The 22,904-nt window shown below is 36.4% G+C and overlaps 1 protein-coding gene across 1 annotated transcript in view; it reads left to right on the forward strand.

Moving 5' to 3' along the window:
- Positions 1 to 22,904, forward strand: part of rt (Protein O-mannosyltransferase rt) — a 375,338-nt gene that overhangs the window by 238,944 nt on the left and 113,490 nt on the right. Inside the window, exon 14 of the mRNA XM_090396396.1 lies at positions 12,357 to 12,449. Within this exon, the coding sequence (XP_090252522.1) occupies positions 12,357 to 12,449 (93 nt within the window). The remainder of the gene's footprint in view (positions 1 to 12,356; positions 12,450 to 22,904) is intronic.

Below are 22,904 nucleotides of genomic sequence, written 5' to 3' on the forward strand. Positions count from 1 at the left end.
TCATTTTAAAATTTGTCCACATAACTCAACTTGAAATTTCCATCCATTCAAGTGGTTTGCTCTAGATGTTGAAGTGGAGTTTGTTCCAGTAGTTGACTTTTCACTGTTCATCCTGGTTCCCTGACAAAAACAGTGGGTGGTGACCTTGTTCAATTGGACAATACCTCAGCCAGCATTTTCACTCCATCCTTGTTCAATCAGTACCCAAGGGATACCTACTAATGGAGAATACCACCTGAAAATGAGGATTGGACATTGGGTCAGAAGCCTTAATCAGTTCTCTGCATTCCTTAAAGGTGATGTGGAGGTTGTCTCCTCCTGGTTATCTGGCCCTTAAGTGACCCTTTTTAATATTATTTTATTACTTCACCATTCAAACTTAAATCAGAACAACTGCCTCCTACTATCTGAGATATGGGAGAATCTTGTTCCAGTCAGACATAATTAAAGTTTTTTTTTTAATACAGTTAATTAAAATTTTATATATATTAATATATAAAATAATAATAATAATAATACAATGTTTCCTCAGTTATACTTTTGCATTGTTTTACGTATAACATCATTCAGCTCACACTGTTTCGAATCAATCCATGTTTGCATTCTACCTTGTTCCCCTTTAACTAGTGTTGCCACCGATGATAGCCTGTAATATTTAGGCTGAAATATATGGCTTTAAATAAATATTATTTACTTATTTTCTTGTGTTTTTCATGTGAATTGAGAAAGAAGGCATTCTTTTTGAAGAGCTGGAAGTTGTAATCTTTAGGGAACACTTTATTGAGAAGGCTATTCTTCCATAGAACCTTATGTTCTGTAAATGGAATGGAATGAAAGTTTGGAAGTTACAGGTTTGATGAGTCAGCAAATGTGATAGTAACTAATACTCATGTTATTTCATCATCATCATCATCTTTTATTTTGATGGTTAGCAGAAATGGCGGGTTGCATGATGAATGTTAAATCTACTGTACATTTCCCGTGGAAATATCTATTGAAGAGAAATAGTGCAGAAACTATCTATGAGACAGTGACATGAGTGAATTTATGAGAGAGGGATAATTAACCAAAATGTCCCCTTTTGGACAGCATCAAGAATTTTTAGAAATGTCTTCAGTTGTCTCAACCCTTACCCCAAATGTGAGAGTAGCATTCCATATTTGAGCAACTTGTCATTTGTTTAGTATATGGACATATGAAAAGTAACATCTTCAGCAAAAAAAAAAAAAAAAGATGCAGATTAAAGATGCCAAGAAATTATACATACATACATCTTCAAGGCCCACCTTTCCTAATTGGGTTGTGGGGGCAACAGCTGCAAGAGGAACTTCCAATGGTCACGATCCTCTGCCACCATGCTCAGGTGTTCTGGTGGGATTGCCAAATGTGTCCACCCAAGGTTTTGGATATAATCTATCCAGCGAGTCCTTGGCATCCCACCCTCTGGCTTGGCAAAGAGGGCCTGCTGAGGGAGCCTCTCTTGTGGCATTCTGACCAGGTGCCCGTACCAACGTAACTGTGATCTTTCAACACGGAGAAGCAGCGGTTGAGTATTGAGGGTTTCCCGAATTGCAGAGCTTCTGACTCTGTTGAGTCTTGTCAGCCAGCTTTGCCTCCTGGCTTAACTCCCACTTCAATACTACTGAATGGCCAAGCTCCCGCAATATTGAGCTTGCTAAGCCAATTGGAGTTTCTAGCTCTACGTCCCATTTTCCATCATTCGTGAATATGGACCCAAGATATTTAAACTTCTCCATCTGCCTCATTGGGACTCCACTTACGTGTAGAGTGCACTGGGATGGTTGTCTTGAGACCACAAATGTTTCAGTTTTGGCCACACTGATCTTCATTCTGGCATCTGCACAAACAGCTACAAACCTATCCAGGGTCTGCTGGAGGTCATCTGTGGAAGAGCTAAGCAGAACTAGGTCATCTGCAAAAAGCAGACGTCCAATGCTACATCTTCCAATTCTGACACACTTACTGCCTTGGCTGTGCCTATCAATCCAGTTCATAAATATTATGAAAAGGAGCGGTGACAGAATACACCCTTGGCGGAGGCCAACGGAGACTTTGTGCTGTTTACCCTGACACAAAACTCCGGGCATTCATACAGGGACTTGATGGCAGCTAATAGTTGGCCATTCACTCCATACTCCTGTACTACTTGCCAAAGCTTATCCCAAGGAACCCGGTCATATGCCTTCTCCAAGTTCACAAAACATGTGTAGACATTCTTGGCATATTCCCAAGATTTATCAAAGACTTGCCTTAAAGTGAAGATTTGGTCAGTTGTGCTTCTACCAGGACGAGAGCCACATTGTTCTTCCTGGAACTTTGACTCAACTATGTTCCTGCACCGTCTTTCCAAGCACTTAACATACACTTTCCCAGGCAGGCTGAGCAGAGAGATGCCACGATAGTTACTGCAATCCTTCTGGTCTCCCTTCATGAAGACTGGTATTATTATGCCTGTCTGCCATTGCTTTGGTGCTCACCCAGATATCCAAGCAGCCTGACACACTTGAGTCAGCCAGAGAACACCGTCTCGATTTAAGTCTTTTAGCATTTCGGGCGAATTTCATCATCGCCAGCAGCCTTGCCCGATTTTAGCGATTTTATTGCTAAATGGACCTCTTCTGCTGTGAGACTAGTCATTGCCCCGATCTGCACCTCTTGGATGTCCACAACTGCTGGGCCACCCAGGTTAAGAAGGCTCTCAAAGTATTCCCTCCATCTGTGGAGGATATCCTTCTCGGTTGTTAAAAGTGCACCATCAGAGGCCTTAATTGCCCTTGCCGTGCACGATTTTCTCCCTCGAAGGTGGCAGATGGTCTGCCAGAATACTTTGTTTGCATTTGCATAGGATGAGTCTAATCTTTCTCCAAAGGATTCCCAAGCCTTCTGCTTTGCTGTCCTACCCCAAATGTGAGAGTAGTATTCCAAAATTGAGCAACTTGTGATTTGTTTAGTATATGGACATATGAAAAGTAACATCTTCAGCAAAAAAAAAAAAAAAAAAAAAAAAAGATGCAGATTAAAGATGTCAAGAAATTATATTCTTGATTAATCCTTTATCCATGTGTAAGTAAACAAATTTTCACTTGGAGTAGTATCTTCACAACTATTCTACTTATATTCAGAGATTAATGACATCACATTAATTATTATTATTATTGTACAGGCACCTCCGTGGAGTCTGAAGCCTAATCGTGGAAGACCCAAGCTATCCACACAATCTATCATACTTCTCCTTGAACCAATTAATGTACAAAGTGCTCACAACTGGCTCTGGCAACCCATTCCATCCATTCACAACTTTACAAGTGATAAACTAGTCTCCATACCTTTACTCAACTTCCAGGGATGACCTCTTGTTCTGCCCTCTCTAGCCAAGTGCTAAAATATTTCCCTTGCATCAATCCTATAAAACCCTTTAAGTAACTTAAATGTTTCTATCATATCCTCTCTTCTTTGCCTATCAACAAAATTCTGCAATTCACACACCCTCAATCTATTCTGATGGAGTGCATTGCACAGACCACTCACCATCCTGGTTCCACACCTCTGAATCCACTCCACCACATCCTCATACTCAAGAAACCCAAGAGACCTGACCTGAGCACAGTAATCCAGATGTGGATATATCAAGGCCTTATAAAGGAGAACAACAACAACTTCCTTATCTCTACTTGTTAGGGTGTTCAATAGCCAAGTAATCTTATGAGCTCCCTTAGCAATATCCCCTGTGAACTTCAGCTCTTTGTGTACCACTGACACCAAATTCCTGCTTCATCTCTTTCTTGGAGTAAATGTCCATCATTGTGATACACAGCTTGTAATCTATTTATGCCAAAATGCATAACTTTACATTTCTCCACATTAAACTGACATCCATTCCATTCTGATTTACCCATACTTGACAGCCTGTTTAAATCATCTTACAAGCTCTCCACATTACCTTGATTAACTGTTACTCCACCCAATTTTGCATTATCAACAAGCAACTGGATATTTCCTTTCAGATTATTTTCTATATCATTTATGTATAAATTAAACAGTAGTGGTCTTAGCACAGAACCTTGTTGCACACCAGTAGTCACTTACTTTTGCATGGATTCTTCTGCTCCATATACTACTTTTCAATACCCGTCCAGCAGTCACCCTCTTGTCCACATTACCAGTGTCGTAACCATCCCTAGTTGTTCTAATTTGCATAACAGAGGTTCCATCTGGTAATTGTGTCAAATGCCTTTGCAAAATCCAGCAGAATCATCATTTAGCCATTTCCTTTATCCTTTATAATAAAATAGAGTGATAACTCAGTTATCACTCTATTATAAAAAAGTTAGTAAATTACTAAGGCATGACCCTTAGTAATTTACTAAGGGTCAGCCTTAGTAAATTTTTTTATTATAGTATAAGTTTTTTATAGTATAAAAAATTTATCGTATAAGTTTATTAAGAGCAACACGACTTCACAAAGTCGTGTTGCTCTTCACAGAGTATCATATTCTTAACCACCAATTCTTGAATTCTGTTTTTGACCATATTTTAATATTTTACCACCACTCCTGAGATACTCCAGTATCTCAGGAAAGGTATGAAAAGAAGACAAAATAATTCCTTTTCATAAGAGATGTTCTAAGATTGCAGTAATTTACTACTGCAGTGTTAGAATGTCCCTTATGCAAAGGATTATTTTGCCCTCTTTCCATACCTTTTGTATTCTCCCAGAGATGAGACTTAAATTAAAGAGCCTATTCTCATAAAATGCCAGCCAATATTCCATCTAATTCCTCAGCTGTATTTACATTAAGATTCTGCAATATCCTAAGAATCTCCAATTCATCCACTTCTGTTCCCACATCAGTCCCTGTCACAGCTGTAATCTCACTTGGATGACACTCTTATAAAGTGGTCGCTCAGTAACTCAATTATTTCATTTGCTTTTGTCACCTTATCAGGATTCATTAAGGATATTCTTCCGTAGTCATTCTTACTCTTACTTGACGTGTAATGAAAGAAGGATTTCCTTTAGCCTGCTTGGCTAGTTTCTTCTCATAATCTGATTTTGCCTTCTTTACCATACACTATCACTTTCCTTGTCTAAATCTTGTATTGTTCTTGAGCTTGCTGGTGACCTTTCTTCTTATATTCCACAGCATTTTTTCTGCAGCTTATGCTTAAATGATACTACTCATTCATCTAACTCCTACTGATTAACCCTCCTGACCTTAGGTATACAATTTAATATTGTTTCTCTAGATATCCTTTAACTATTTTCCATGCACTACTAACATCCTTCCCTTGCAGGGTTTTATGCCATGGCACAGCTTCAAGCTTCCTCCTAAGCTTGTCATAATCACTTGCCTTGTAGTTCCATATGTACCTCTTCTTGACAGAATATTCACCATGTTTCACAATCTTCTAAGTCAAGACCTCATGGTCACTTTTCCCAATCAGAGGCAAAGTGACAACTTTGGTTATGGATAGCTGTTCTGATCTTGTGACTGGGTCTAATTCTCTCATAACTCAAGTCTCCTCCATCACATGCTGCCTCGAGTAATTATCTTTCTTTCAATCTGTATATTCATAGTTGACGTCTTCCATAATAATCACCCAATCTGTGCTCATTATATTAATTTGCTGATGCATGTCTTCCAGATCAGCCCTCACCTTTAGTAGCAGCAACCAACCATATTTTGCCTCATTGGACTTGATCTCACACCAGACTGCTTCGATTGAATAGCCACCCTCCTGTCTGTCTCCTATTCTTTTTGGCTGCAATCTGCTGTCATCAGCAATACCTCTTGCCCATCCTATCTTCTCTGTCCTCCCTGAAAATATTCAGCCCTTCACTTTCCATCCTTCTATTCACATCATCTGCTGTTAGTCAAGTCTCACTAATGTCCATAACTTTTGGTGAGATTGCACTAACCTAATGCCCAATCTCCCCTCCTCTTTAACCCTGATATTTCTGCCATAGAACATATTTCTGACATTAGTATATAGAACATGCACATCCTTTAGGTCTTTATCCACCTTTACTTCCTGAATTGAGTATTGTATTGAATGATTTTGCTTGAGACCAGATTCCAAACTTGATCACCTTATCCATTATTTGCTTAGTGGACGCCTCCTCATACACTCACTTGCATCCACCCTAACTGCTTAAGTTTTCTTGAATTTATGCTTCAGCATGCTTAGTGAACAAAGCTCTCAAGACAACATCTAGCACCAAAGCCATTTAAGTGGAGTCCATCAGCATTATACAAATCATTCTTTCTGTCAAACTCAGACCATAGGCCACAAATCCTACATCAATCCTTTTGTACAACCTGCATATTGATATGTTTGTTATTAGTTCCATCTTCCTCCATTCGCCTCTTCATAGTGTGGCAGGAGACTTATGATTTCAACCTTCTCACTCTTCATTTTTGCTGTTTCCAACAACTCCTTCACATTCTCCCTCATAGAATACTTCTCACCTCTCTCATTAGGTCCAATCAAGACAGTTAGTTCTTTTACCTTATCATTCTGCATCCAGATTGCCTTAATACCCCATAATTCAAAGCATCCATCCTTTAGGATGTGTTAGTGCTACCAGTTTTGACCTTTATTGAGGTCTCATGTGGGAGGCAGACCTAGGATAGCTACCAAGGTTGAAGGTATGAAGAAGTCATGTTTCCCATATGCAAGTAGTGAAAAGATGTACCACCTTATTATTAAAATTCTGTGGATTAGAGCTAGTTGTTGAAAGCTTTTTCACTTGATTATAAAGAATATAAACCAACATAAAAAAAAAAAAAGGAATCAAATTAGCTCTAATTCAGAATATTTTAATAATAAAGTGGTATGTCTTTTCACTGCGAAATTGAAAGGGCCAAAAGTCAGAGTATGATTTGACATGTAAATAACTTTTTTGTTAATAGTTCAATTTCTTTTATTGCAGATACATATTATAACTGAGTCTTGGGAGCTTGATCATGAGGAATTTCACGAAGGAACAATGACTAAAAGTAGTGGAATTTTATTTTCAAAATAACAGGTCCATTATTTTGATGCAAAGAGCTTACCACCGCCATTTCCAAGTCAGAAATGGACCCTCAGTGACAATGATTCAGAAACTAATGCAATGCTTAGAGGAAAAGGGTTCTGTGATAAACCTTCCACCTACTTCTTCAAAACTGAAGACGGTGGCACTTTGACAATTACCGGTGAGAGATATCGGGATATGATTGACAATTTTTTATGTCCTGCAGTGGAAAATTGTCCTGAAATGTGGTTTCAACAGGATAGGGCAACTCAGCCAGGGCCACAGTGAACCTCCTGAGGCAACTGTTTGGCGAGCGGATAATTTCAAGAAATTCCCAAATTAACTGGCTGCCATGTTCGCCCAATCTTACAGCCCCGATTATTTCCTGTGGGGATATCCAAAGAAGTATATGTACGTGAACAAACTGCATACACTTGAGCAGCTCAAGGAGAATATCTGTGTAGAAATTCAAGCATTAGATCCTCAAACATTAACTACTGTTATGAAACAATGCAATCAAAAGAGCCTGCCTGACTTTAAGAGGCAGCAAATGGAGCTCATTTGAAAGATGTCATCTTCCATACCTAACCTAATCAAATCTCCATATGTTAGACATTCACTGTATGTAATATCACTGAAATTGGTTCATGAATAAAAAAGTTATTTAATTGTCAAATCCTACTCTGACTTTTGACCCATCCTTTATATTTGAAATATATGATTTATACATTACTTCAACCTTGGTATCTATTCTGGGTCTGGCTCCCACTGATGAGATTTCAGTAAAGGTAGAAACTGGTCTGGGCAGTGGCCCTTTCCATAATGCATAGCATTTTACACACATTAAAGGATGTGTACTTTGCATTATGAGAAAGACAATTAATGTGAAGTCATTAACTTCTGTATACAAGTAGTCTAGTGGTGAAGTATCTTCATGCATAAACTTCGTTTTCTCACACTTGGATAAAGGATTAAACAAGAAGATAATTTCTTGGCATCTTTAATTTAATTTGTGGCCAAGTGAAAAAATTTTCAACAAAAGGATACAGAGTTTTTGTGTTATCTGAAAATGCTTTATAAGTGATGTATGCCAGGAAAGGCTACAAGTAAATATCATTCCAGATAGTGAGATGTGATATTAAGCTGCAATCCTTATTAAAAAAAGCTCAGGGAATGCTTGAACCATAATGAGACTCACATTAGGGTCAGAATCGTTATCTAATTTATATCCAAAGGATAGTGAATCTAATTTTACTGCCAGTACATAAACCAGCTACAGCACTTTAAAGTACTATATAAACACTGCATCAGCAGTTGCAAGTTGATGCAGTGTTTATATAGTAAGTTTATACTAAGCCCAAACATTTTTTCTAGAATTTTTTTTTTAAATGTTGAAAGGGAGAGATGTTTGCATGAAATGGTCATGTTAGCTTTGAGGACTTAAACACAACCTATTTATGTATAAATCAACATTCATCTTCCAGCTTGGTTCTGCATATGATATAACTGTTTCCTTAAAAGATTTTAATACTGATAGGCAGAGGCCATTGCAAGAACTATGAAAATTGTCCAAGATATTACTATTATAAGAAAGAGATTGTGGCACTTATTGTTTGCTTTACTGTTTTACTATCACCATTTTTGGTAATACTGTCTAGGTTGAGACCAATCCATATTGTTCCATGCTATATACATGGGAAATCCAAATGTGTCATTTTACAGTCATTATCATGGTCATAACCATTCATTTCATATGAAATTTGGCAACATGATATATTTCAGAACCTAATGAAATAGTAAGATGAAAACATAATTATTATATAGTAACATAATAATATATGTTACTTACATAACTATGTTTCATGAGAAAAATGTCAGTCTAGTATTTGGGACTTTTGTTTTGACTGCTTTGTATAAAGAAATCAAAACAGAAGAATGGAATTGAATATTTGAAGTTAAATGAAGTAATAAAATTCATGGTATTATTTGTGTGATGTTATAATTAGTGAGTTAGTTCTAGCATGCTGTCATGCCAGATGTTGTGGGTTTAACAGATCATCTACCACAACTGAGAAAGCCTATGGCATCACTCCTATTTAAATTTGGTTTGTTAAGCAGAATTCTTTTACATCCCTCTTTGTGAAGTTTTTTAATTAAGAATTGTTTTTGTGGAGGATTTTGGTTTTGTGCCAATGAACTCTTGGACCAACAGTGGCTGCATACTAATCAAGACTTGACTTGTCAGATTTTTGGTATCTAATGTAAACTGACCATCCACTGAGTAGAAAGGTCACATGACACGAGCAAGATGACTGGTAAACTCTTGTAATGAATATGCCTCACCTTTAGGGAATTACAAGATACAAACTTGTGAATAAGGAAAAATGTAAGTTTTCAGAGTGCAGAAGTCTTAGCCACCTTTCCTGAAGTACCTTGTGTATAAGAAATAGATCCCCAAGGATATCTTCTTCAGAGCTAGAAAATAGTGATTATACCTCTTTTTATTTTTTTGTAAGTTACATTTCATTAAATTATTGTTGAAAGTTTTTCCACTTGGTTATACTATAAATTAAAGATACCAAGAAATTATATACTTGGTTTAATCTTTTATTCAAGTGTAAGCAAACAAAGGTTGTGCCTGATGTAACTTCAGGACATCACTTGCCTTCCAAGGCAAATGATGTGAAGTCATTAGCTTCTATATACAAGTTGCCCAGTCCTGTTACTTCAGGCACAAACTTTGTTTGCTTACACTTGAATAAAGGATTAAACCGAGTATATAATTTCTTGGTATCTTTGATTCATTAAATTATATTTCATTGTAATGGTTACAACATTGCTCTCATAAAAACATGTAGCACTAAGCAAGGAATTGATTGAAAATTTTGGTTTTGTCTAAATTTGAGCAAAAAGTAGCTGAGCGATGGTTTTTCATCTTTCCAAATTTTAATGTGAGCATGTTTTTCAGGGTACAAAAATATCTGTTGACATACTAATTACATTTCACACAAACATGTAGCATGTGTGTGTGTGAATTTACATAAAGTTTTCCATGAGGTGTTCTGCTTATAATTGAAGTTAACAGACATAATGTACTGGCTTCCATAGCCTCAGTTGCTTCATATCATCATTCTGCCTTTAAGAGACATCCTCATCATTTGAAGGTGGGATGAACTTAGAAGTTTAAAACAATTTTAATGCAAGTGGCTTGCCATTCCTCTTATGCACCTCTCATAGAGTAAATATTTATGTTTATATTTTTGTGTAAATATGTGTGTGTTTATAGAGCCAGTTTGTTTGTTTGCAGGATGAAAAACTTGAGTTTTCAGGAGGAAAAACTCTTTCACCTCCATATGAGATCACTTAACTCGCCTTCATTTGAAAAGCAGTGATAAAGGTTCTTTGCCTCCTAGATGGAAGTTGAACCCAGGTTTTTCCAACCAAAGTGCATTGTCTATACTGACTGAACAATGGAGGCTCTCCTAAGAGACATTGTGGAACTGAAATTTTCTATGACAATCAAAATTGTGTAGTTTGCTTAATCACACTAGTTCAAACCAGATATGACACTCAGGTGGTAGCTATACTTCTGCCTACTTTTGTTCTCCTTGGAGAGTGTCGACCTTGATCTAACTCATTGTAGCTCAGTTCTGATGACTTCCTCTGAGGAAAAAAATTTTCATAAACAATTTGTGGTTAGAACAATATTCATGTCATTAAGTAGAAGTAAAGGAAAATTTACTTCTACTTAAAAGAAAATGTTGGTGTTTACAATTAATAAGAAACTCTTATGATCTATATTTCTTATATGTGATGTGCCTCAGAGCAGAAGCTAAATGTTGTACTCCAGATACTTATAACTCATTTTTTTCTCTGTTTGCAAGTTAGCTTCATTCTTTTAAAAACAAGTTGGATCCATTATTTTTGTATAGGGATTTATCATATACTGTACCTTGCTAATGTGGCATCTTTCACCTTGTTCAAACAGAAAGGCCAATGTTTATTTACTCAGAAAATTACATTAGATACAAGAGTCTGAAAATTGAATCCTGTGAGCATGTAGTCTTTCCTGTAATAATTACATTTGGTAGAACAAAAGCAAAATTCTCCACAACAGCCAGTTCTTGATGGAAAGACTTTATCCAAAGAGCTGTGAAGTTCCATTGCATAAATCAAAATTTAAATAGTAATCATTGTCTTAAACTTTCCCAGTTGCAGATTTTTTCCTTTAGGGAAAAATTCTGTTAATTTTTTTTTTAAAAAAAGTCTATTTATTTTTATCTACATATTTCTTGTTATACTATAATGTGTCAGACCTAGCTCACTATCTGTAATGTCATGAAAATTATACTTATGAGATTTACTATTATACTTCAAATATTTAGTTCCACTATGTTTGACTTCTTTGTGCCTGTCATTGCACTGATATTGTTAAGCTTGAAATTTTGCAAGAAATGAAGCTTACACAGTTTGCATTAAATAAGTTTATTTGGTATGCTCTACTGATGTCAGCAGTGATATGATTGAATTGTTTGGCAAACTACTCCTGTGGTCTCAATTTGATATAGTGAAAGTCAACTATACTGCTATACTTTTTTAAATAATGTTATTTAAAAAAATAGTTATCTTGCAAAGACAAGTCAAAGATTGAATCATTCAACTGAGTACATCATGAAAAGTGAGTCCACAGAAAGTGCTACCTACTTTCTTGTTTTCATGAATTTTTATTATTTATCTTTCCTATTAAATTATTGTTTATGGATAACTTATATTCATTTACCCTTCATTATGAACAATAAATGAAAGAAAACACAAACTGAGTCAGATAAGTTGTGTTGTGACATACATTGTAAACTCACATTAAAGGAAATGATATTTCTGTATAATTATGTGTAATGTATAGTGAGAATTAAAGAATGTATTACTTTTTAGTTTTTTAAAATGTCACCTATAACAATATTTACTGTATAATTCAGAGAAGAACCCATGACATGTCAAATTCAGATTATTAGTAATGCAGGAGGAGATATCACATGATAATGAGTTAGCATTTCAGCTTTTGTAATCAGGCAGTGTATGTTACTGCAGTAATTTCCTAAAAAAATTTAAAGAAAATCACAAAACAATCATAAGCATGTAAGTGGCTATGCTACAGATGATATGAGCATTGACATTGAATGAATTAAAAGAATGGTATGATGAATATGCGATGAGTTATGCTTCCATGGAAATGAAGTAAACCAATAGAAACAGTAGTCTAAAATTTATTTGTTATATATGTTGCAATATTTTATTCATTTAATTTTTGTATTAATAGGACATTGTTAACCGAGATACTGAAGGTGATGTCTGGCATACTATACATTCACATGTTCGCTTGATTCATTTGAATTCTTCTCAAGCTCTTAAGGTAAGAAAATTAGGAAGTTTCTTGAAGTATTATTAGGAAGTAATACTTCAATTTCTTTTCCTCAGGGGAAGAAAAGCAATTGAAAATTCAGACCATGCAACATATGTTTGCCATTTACATTGTAAATTGTGCCTAAATTATTGTTTTCTTTATTATTATTTCATTTTATTTTATTTTACATGAATCTCAAAAGAAAGGTTGCAACTGGTAGTATATCAGTATTAGTACTCTAAGGGCCTACAACATTATTCTAAACTTGTTTAAACATACAGTGGAGAGCTGCAGCTGCATTTTGTAGTAGCAGTAGTATTTGTAGTATATCTCTTATCAAAAAAAAAAAAATAGCCAATGCCTTTTTATTTCCATCTAAGGAGTAGGCGAGGCCGTTTTGACCCTATCTAACTTTTGGAGACTGAGTGGGCAATTCAATTCCATTGGTACCCAATCAGAGATAGCTAGCCCAAGTGAAGAGGTGGCTCAACAAGTGCTGCCATCTCATAGTCCCTAACCTTAACACGATATATTTAATGTCTGAAATAGTGTGGGTTCTACGGTCAATTTTATTGAGTTTACGGGATGAAAAACCTGAGTTTCCAGGAGAAAAAACCCGCTTGTCCGTACCAGAGATGGACTAACTCGGGAACCGGTCAAAAAAAAGGCAAAGAAAAATTTCCTCTAGTTGCTGACTAGATTTGAAATGAAGTCTTCCTTCGTGCAGTCAAGTGCTGTGGCATGCAAACGGCACATCCACCGAGCTACACGGCTCGTATATCTCTTATGACCTTTTTTTTTTAAAAAAAAAAATGAATTAAAAATTTTTTTTTTTTCTGTATATCATAAATGATATAAGAGTTCAGGTGATGTAATAAATGCATGTTCTTCTATTGAAGAAAATTAAATAGCGTAGTTGAAAGAAATTCCAATAATAATTGATGACAAATAATCCACTCTAGTATACTCCTTTTTTTTTTTTTTTTAAAATAAAAAGTGAATTAAATTGAAACTTATAGGATTATTTTGTTTAAACAGTGAAAATTGGTCCATATTGAAAGAAATAAATATCCTAAAAACCTGTATGTAGATTTAAATCTATTCTGAAAATTTGCTATGCTGCATGTGTACTTGGTATAAAGAAGGCCTATGAAATGTATATATGTATATGTTTGGATTGCCTAAGATAAATTTTCCATGTTCAAGGTAAAATTGCAAGTAGTTCAAATTTGATCACAGGTAATTTGCTCTGTAGAAGAAGGTAGGCACCAATTTTTCCTTCTTGCTAAAGAGAGTGACTTTTTTAGATATGTAATTAGAACTGCATTTATTGTTGTTATTTTTAATTAATATCACAAACATGAGAAGTTGTAGAATCTGTGGCACATTTGTGTTGTGTAGGAGATAAGAGAGAAATCTGTTAATATTATTACTGGTATTTTCAAGAAGGAGAGGACAATGTAAATGATATACTAATTAAAATAATTTAATTAATACATCCAATATTTTTGCTAAAATGAAATATTGGCATTATTGAGGAACAAAATAGTTCAGATAGATACATACAGGCACTGCGTGGATAAGTGAGACAAACGGAGAAACAAAATAAATTATAGCAGACAAGAATTCATGCTCTTCTAACCCTATACTCAACTTTTTGAAAATAAGTGCTTCCATATGAAGTAAATTCTACTAGGCAAGCATTTATGTTCTTTTTTATTATTTACTAGAATAAGAAAACAACAGATTGGACGTGAAGTATCTTCACAATTAGGCTACTTGTATATAGAAGCTGTTGGCTTCACATCCATTGCCTTAGTATCCTATAATGCACAGTTTTAATTAATACATCCAATATTTTGCTAAAATGAAATATTGGCATTATTGAGGAACAAAATAGTTCAGATAGATACATACAGGCACTGCGTGGATAAGTGAGACAAACGGAGAAACAAAATAAATTATAGCAGACAAGAATTCATGCTCTTCTAACCCTATACTCAACTTTTTGAAAATAAGTGCTTCCATATGAAGTAAATTCTACTAGGCAAGCATTTATATTCTTTTTTATTATTTACTAGAATAAGAAAACAACAGATTGGACGTGAAGTATCTTCACAATTAGGCTACTTGTATATAGAAGCTGTTGGCTTCACATCCATTGCCTTAGTATCCTATAATGCACAGTTATTATATTGGTATGCATTATGAGAAAGGTCAGTACTTAAACTGACTTTGTTGTTTATTGAGGTCTCATCAGTGGGAGCTATACTTGTGAGGATATTGAAAAGTGCAGAAGTTGTATTTCCACATAAAGCAACTAAGTTTTGTATTGGGACTAAATCTTGCTGCTTTTGTATGGAAAAGTCATAGGGACCCCCCCCCCCCCCTACACACACACAAATGAATTCTCATGAACTTGTAAATTTTATTGAATAGTAAATCATGATTCATTGCAAGATGTACTATGTCATGATAATATTAGTGTATATAAGAGCCTCTGTAGAAGGAGAGGGGAGAAGACACAAGAATAACAATGCACAGGACAAGAAGGTAAGAGTGGGACAAGAAAGGGAGTGTAAGAAAGGAAGCTCTGCTGGAATTTCAGTCAATAGGGACGATTCCTTTTAGGAAGGATTTTGTCAGTGGCAATTGCTCAAAATGAACTATACTCAACAGAAAATTTTCTCTAACACCTCAACAGAAAGAAACTTTTAATAAAATTCATTATTTGGAATATTAGATTTTAATACCAAGTAGGGTATGCTCTGAAAAATTCTTATACAGAAAGCTAGAAGGAAAAAGGCTGGAAATTCAGCAATAGGGACATAGGATATCAGCATATGTGCTAAAAGAGTGTTCAGCTGAACTGGCTATTCCTTTGACTAGGCGGTTTAATATGAGTCTCAGAACAGGGAATATTCCGCAGGAATGGAAAGAATGTATGGTAATTCCATTGTACAAGGATGGTGCAAAGACTGTTATATCCCACTGTCGGCCAATTAGTATCTCAGGAGTGGTGGTGAAGATTTTGCAAAAATTGGTTAGGGCTTGCATTCAGAAAAGGGTTGACAGTGACTCTCTACTTTGCAACAAACAGCATGGGTTTACTAGGGGAAGGTTATGTTTTATCAACTTGCTCACATTCTATAACAATGTTACTATTAAACTAGACAAGAGGAATGGATACACCATGATACTTTTGGATATTGCTAAGGCTTTTGACAGAATACAGCATAGTAGGCAAGATTTAAAGTAATCAGTGGTGTACCACAAGGATCAGTGCTTGGTCCACTGTTATTCAATCTGTACATTAATGATATTGGGAAGGATTTGACTACTGACATACAGCTATTTGCTAATGATGCAAAGATAGGTAGGGTATTCAGGAATGCTGCTGATATACAGTACTTGCAGAATGATTTGAATAGGCTGGAAGAATTGTGGGCATGAGAAAATGGATGTCAGTTCAATGTCAATGAATGTAAAGTCATTCACTTTGACATGATTAGATATCCAATGTCATATTATGTTGGTGGGATTATGCTTGAAGAAACTGATGAGGCTAGGGATCTTGAATTGTTAGTAGATAGGAAGTTGAGGTTCAGGGGGCGATGTAGCAAAGATTGTAAATACAACTCCAAAGATAATTGTAATGCTGAAACGAATATTCACGTGGGGGAATCTTTGAAAGCTGAGAATGAATGCTGCTAAGAAGCAGGTGAGGGCTAGATTTTTCTGTAATAGAGCGGTGTGATTGTAATGGATTGCCATTGGATGTTGTATAAGCAGCGTGAATGAATTCAAGAATAAGTATGATAGCTGGTGCTTGTAGTATGTGTCCTCCCTCAATGAGTCCCTGACTCCCTGGAGGTCTCTCTTAATAATAATAATGATAATAAAACGATAGGTAACATGTCTGTACTGGACAGACCATGTGATTATGAGCTCGCAGCTAAGTCATTGTTTTAATATTGATTTAATGATATTTTGATAATTACCGATTGCAGTATTTGTGCATATCACTGTGGTTGAGTGTGTATTTATTTTTGATATATTTATACCCTGTGCAATAGATAAACTGTGTTATTCATGGTGCCAATGTGAATGAGACATCTTTGTGCAGGGGGATTTTTGTGAAATGAAGTGTGTGTGTGCTATGTATTCATTGCCAAGAGGAAATGGATTGTGGTATGAGAGTGGAAGTGGAGAGAGAAAGTGAGTATGTCGTAAATATTTTAGAAGCCAGAAATGGGAGTGTTGTCAGAAGTATGAGAATGAAGTAGTGGAAGTCAGTACGTGAAACCAAAAGTATTGTAGTGAATGAAGTACTGGGTTTAAATGATGGTGAAAGAAATAGGAAACAGAATATAAATGAAGTTACTGAAAGTAGCAGTAAGATAGCCTGTGTGAAAGTTGCAGTGATGGAAGTTCAGGGAAACATAGAAAACCTGAATGAAGAAATAGCTTGCTTAGATGTGGTCCTTCACAGGACCAAGTGCAAGATTGAAAGGCTGCAGAAACAGCAAGAGATTAGTGGAACTAAGAATGTAGAAGAGCAAGAGGTCAGAAGCCAAAAGGAAAATTGTAAGATTAAATAAGAGGAGTGTAAGCTGATTATTTTTACAGCAATTCTATGATAAGGAGGGTACTTCATGAAAGTGCTACCAAATCTTGTTTCTCTGGTGCAAAAATTAATAATAATGCAGAAAGGGAAGGTAAAAGAAATAATTATTTTGGCTTTAACCACTGACCTGAGAGGTGAGAAGTATTGCATGAGGGAAGATGTGAAAGTGTTATTGGAAGAAGCAGAAAAGAAGAGCAAGAGGGTGAAGTTCGTAAGTCTGCTGCTATGCTAATGATAGAGGCGAAATGAGAAGGAAGTGCTGATAGCTAATGAATTAGTACATAGGTTGTGCAGAAGGAATGATGTAGAGTTTGTGAACCTATGGCATGAGTTTGATGGACATAAAGATTGGTACAGTGCTGATGTACTGCACTTAAATGGATTTGGAGTTAGGTGTCTAGAGAGAGATGTTCACTGAGAGTGTGAAAGAGCAAATTCAGGAAAACTAAAGAAATTAAGGTGGATGCAGATGAGTAGATATGAAGGCTCCCATGAAGCAAACAAGTATGAGAATGATCAAGTGCAGAATCTAGTCTCTCATGCAAAAATATTGAAGAGCAGTCGATTCAGGAAGTAAAGGTGGTTGGTTGGTTTTTTTTTGGGGGGGGGACTAAAAAGGAGTCTGTAGTTTCTATATGCTAAATCCAGAAATATCAGTAAGTAACAAGAGGAGTTTTTGGCATTGGTTAATGCATGATAACTAATATTTAAGGAATTGACAGCGTATACTAGAAATATAAATTAAATAAACTTTAATATATACTTTCCGATATTTCGGCAAACGTCACGTTGCCATCTTCTTTGGGAACTTAATACAAAGACACGTGCACACAAGTACTACATAACAGCAAATGAGAACTGAAGCTAGGAAGCTAACGTTTTCCTAAAGTTTTCCAAGAACCACCTATATTGGTGGTTCTTGGCCTTTGGGCTGAAGTTCTTCTGATAAATGTTTCCCAAATTTGGGGCAGTCTCATGCATCCAAATTTGTTGAGGTTTGGCATGTTCCTAAGGGCTGAGGCTGATTCCATGAATAGTCTTTCATACTTGAACTTGCTGCGGTGTATGACTGTGGCTTTCTTCCATCTTATTCTGTGGCGAGTATCCAGAGCATGGTCTGCAAGCCCAGAGTGGCTGTACTGGTGAAATTGGATGTAATCCTTGTGTTCTGAGATTCTGATATTTGCTGTCCTGCCTGTTTGGCCAAAGTAAGACAATTTACAGCTGCAAGGGACCTGGTATACACCAGGTAGGTCTAGGGGAAGTGGTTGGTCTTTAGTGGAGCGGATAAGGGATGCCAATTTTCTATGTGGTCTGTAACAAGTGGTTAAGTCATGTTTTCTTAAGATTTTGTTGATTTTTTCCGAGGTGCCTCGGATGTAGGGAATGGTGATGGATTTAGAGTAATCGTTTTTGTGAAGGGGAGGGAGGGGTTGTGGATAACTGGGTTAAGTATTTTCTGGATTTTTTTTTGGGGGGGGGGGGTTAGCCTTATCATGGTATCCCTTATCTGCTCCACTAAAGACCTACCTGGTATATACCAGGTCCCTTGCAGCTGTAAATTGTCTTACTTTGGCCAAACAGGCAGGACAGCAAATATCAGAATCTCAGAACACAAGGATTACATCCGATTTCACCAGTACAGCCACTCTGGGCTTGCAGACCACGCTCTGGATACTCGCCACAGAATAAGATGGAAGAAAGCCACAGTCGTACACCGCAGCAAGTTCAAGTATGAAAGACTATTCATGGAATCAGCCTCAGCCCTTAGGAACATGCCAAACCTCAACAAATTTGGATGCATGAGACTGCCCCAAATTTGGGAAACATTTATCAGAAGAACTTCAGCCCAAAGGCCAAGAACCACCAATATAGCCCGCCAGGGGGCACCATCAGGTCTTTAGGAAAACGTTAGCCTCCTAGCTTCAGTTCTCATTTGCTGTTATGTAGTACTTGTGTGCACGTGTCTTTGTATTAAGTTCCCAAGAAGATGGCAATGTGACGTTTGCCGAAATATCGGAAAGTATATATTAAAGTTTATTTAATTTATATTTCTAGTATACGCTATCAATTCCTTAAATATTAGTTATCATGTTTAACCAGCGTATAAGCCTCTCAACAGGAATATTGCCCAATGCAACCTTACCAAGTAAGGTTGCATTGACCTTAGTCTCATTAGGCATTAATGAGACTTGGCTCACAGCAGTTGATGTAGTTACAGGGATTGAATGTGATGGATTTATTATTTTCAGGAAGAATAGAGTAGACAGGACAGAGGGTGGGGTACTGCTGATTATAGCAGATGAATTGCAGCCAATAAGAGGAGGAGTCAGCTGGGCAGATGACAGTTCTTTTGAGTCAATCTGGTGTTAGATTCAGGCCAATGGGACAAAATATAAAAGTGGTTGCTTCTACTATAGGCCAGGAGTGCCAAGGATGATGTGGAAGACATGCAGCAGATAAGTACAATGAATGAGTGCAAGTTGAGTAATTATTATGGGGGGGGGAGGGGCTTCAACTTTGGAGATAAAAATTGAAAGGAGGAAAGATCACATGGTAGGAAGGAAATGGAACTACTGAGATATAATTACTTGGAAAGGCAACCAGCATGGTAAGGCAGCAAAATCAAATTATGAGAAGAGATTAGCTGAACAGGCAAAAGGAAATCCCAAAGAGTTTTTTCATTATGTGGCAAGTAGCAGGAAGAATGATTATGGAAGATAACTTTAATGAAGCAGAAGGTGATGGAAGGAGACTTGGTATGAGAGTGTTGGATCTAGTTATAGAATCAGAAGATCTGTCCATAAATAAAGTGGCTACATTGCCTCCATTTGGGGTAAGTGATCATAAGGTCTTGACATGGGAGATAGCAACACATGGAAATTCCAATTATGAAGGGGTAGTATATGTGGAAGTAATTATAAGGCAAGTGATTATGATAGATTTCGAAGACAGGTTGAAGCAGTACCATGGCATAAAGATCTGCAAGGAAGGATGTTCACAGTGCATGGTGGATAGTTAAGGATATCTGGAGGAAGAAATATCACACTATATACCCAAGATCAGGAGAATAAATCGAATAGGAGTTAGATGGATGAGTAGTATCATTGAGTATGAGCTGCAAACAAAGAAAATGTTGTGTAGCATAAGGGGAAAGGTGACCAGCTAACTCAGGAACAGTACAAGGATCAGGCATGAAAGGTGACCAGCATGGTAAGAGAGGCAAAATCGAATTATGAGAAGAGATTAGCTGAACAGGCAAAAAGAAATCCCAAAGAGTTTTTTCATTATATGGCAAGAAGCAGGAAGAATGACTATGGAAGGATAACTTTAATAATTGCAGATGGTAGAGAGGTAATGGAGGCAGACAAAATTGTTGAGTGAGTGATAATTTTGCAAGGGTATAGTATCCAAGTGAAGATATTGTTATGACAGAGGTGGCAGGGACTGATGTGAGAACAGAAGTTGAAGAATTGGAGGTTGCAGAATAGCTGTGGAATTGGATGGGATATCATTATAGCATTATATGAGAATGTGTAAGGGAACCTTTGACTAGGTTGTTTAATTTAAGTCTCAGCTCTGACAAAGTCCCAAGAGAGTGGAAGGAGGGAAAAATAATTCCTTTTGCATAAAGGAGGATCTAAGTCTGTGGTAGCAAATTATAGACATTTAGTATCTCAGGAGTGATGGTAAAAGTACAGGAAAAGTTGCTGAAAAAGAGAATTCAGGAATGGGTGGATAAGAATATCATATTCTATGAGGGGCAGCATGACTTTGTGAAGGGGCAGTCATGCTTTAGTAATCTATGAACTTTTTATAATAGAGTGACAGCTGAATTGGATAAAGGGAATGGCTACACTATGATACTGCTGGATACCACATGAAACTGTTATGAAAACTGCAACAAATTAGATGGATACAAAACTGGTGATATGGATAAAAAGTTGGCTGTTGGACAAATGCCAAAAACTAGTATATGGAAGAGCAGAATCCAGGAGAAGGCAGGCAGCTAGTGGTGTCCTGCAGGGTTCTGTGCCGGGACCACTGCTATTTAATTTGTACATTAACGATATAGGAAATAATTTGAAAGAAGATATTCAGTTGTTTGGTAGAGTAATCAAGGTGATGTAAAGAGCTTTGCAGGATGATTTTAATAGGCTGACAGTATGGGAAAAACATAATGGATGTCCATTTAATGTGTAAAAGTGTAATAAAGTTATGCATTTTGGTATACATAGATTACAAGCTGTGAACTGTACTCCATGAAATTGATCAAGACTTGGATCTGGGGGATAGTAGATAGAGAGCTGAAGTTTAGAGGTCATATTGCTAAAGTAGTCAGGGTAGTTCACAGGATTCCTTGGTTATTGAAGAACCCACTAACAAGCAGAGATAAAGGAGTTATCATTCCTCTTCATAAAGAGATATGATAACTCCTTTATCATTCCTCTTTATGAAGCCTTAATACAACCAGGTCTGGATTACTGTGTTCAGGTCTAGTCAGAGAGTTGCCCTGTGCAGTAATAATAATAATAAAATATTGCTTTGTGAAGAATGTTCCAGAACTAATTCTTGGAACTGACAAAGAACACAGTAACCTGTTCAACACTATGGTGAAACCCTGCTAAATTTTTGCAATAGTGAAATTGTGCTGACACATGAGAAAACTGACTCTTCCGTCATGAACATTCAACTCTTATGAATGCTTGTGTATCTTCACATATAGTTTGTTGTGCACTAATTTGTTAAGTTGGACTTTAGATGTTGCTACAAGTTTAATTATGTAATAAGTAGAGGTAAGCTGTTTAAAATTTTTATTTAACATAAAGTGTTCAGACTACATTGTTGATTAAGACTACTTAATTGTTGTTTAAGTGGATTAAGCATAGAAGCTGTTTTTGCTTGTTGCACTTGAATTCACTGTTTACTTTGAATTATTTTAAATTTAGTAGAAACTAACCTTTATTTATTTTGTGCATTTTCTGTTGGTGACAAATCAGTGACTATCATTCAGAAAGAGGGAGTAATTCTTCCTCATTATAGTCAAGAGACAAACTTGTACCAACTCAGCTGACTACTGTGAGGCATACAGTCCCCTAAAAGGGTCACAATAATCTCTTCTTTTTTGAATGCCATCTCTTATTGAGGTCAGCAACCACCTTTTCAAATTTTGAGCAATCCTCAGAGCTCATAGCAGTCCACTGTCTGATGTCTGCCAGCCAAGATTTTCTTCATCTTCCTTGTCTTCTTCCATTTATCTTCCCTTTTATATAGGGTTACCATATTCTATACTTCTAAATAAATCTGCTACAAGTCTGCAAGATTCCCTGACTAAATTGAATAACTGTTGTAATAGATATGGTATGAAGGTCAGCAATAACAAGACAATGACAATAAAAATAGGCAGAAGCATTGAAAATATCAAGTGTTGTGAATGGAGAACCTATAGAACAAGTAAAACATTTCAGCTACTTTGGCACGATTTTTAGTGAAGATGGTAAATTAAATATAGAAATAGACAACAGGATCAACAAAGCTGATATGGTAGGAAGTCAAATGAATAAATTCATATGGAATAAGAGAGAAATTAGTTAAAACACTAAATTAGCTGTATACAAGAGTGTTCAAACCAGTTTTAACTTATGGATCTGAGAGCTGGGTCAGAAGTAAAATACTTGACCAAAGACTAGAGGCTGCAGATATGAGAGTCCTGAGAGAGATTAGGGGCATGAACAGATGGCATCAATAGCAATATCATATTAAAAATGAGGATATTAGGAAATAACTTGACATTGTCAGCATCCAGGAATGTGTTAGCAGAGCTAATCTCAGGTGGT

The sequence above is a fragment of the Typopeltis vanoorti genome, chromosome 8 (genome assembly GCF_054136105.1).
Source record: "Typopeltis vanoorti isolate ZY-2024b chromosome 8, IOZ_Tvanoo_1.0, whole genome shotgun sequence".
Lineage (NCBI taxonomy): Eukaryota > Metazoa > Arthropoda > Arachnida > Uropygi > Thelyphonidae > Typopeltis > Typopeltis vanoorti.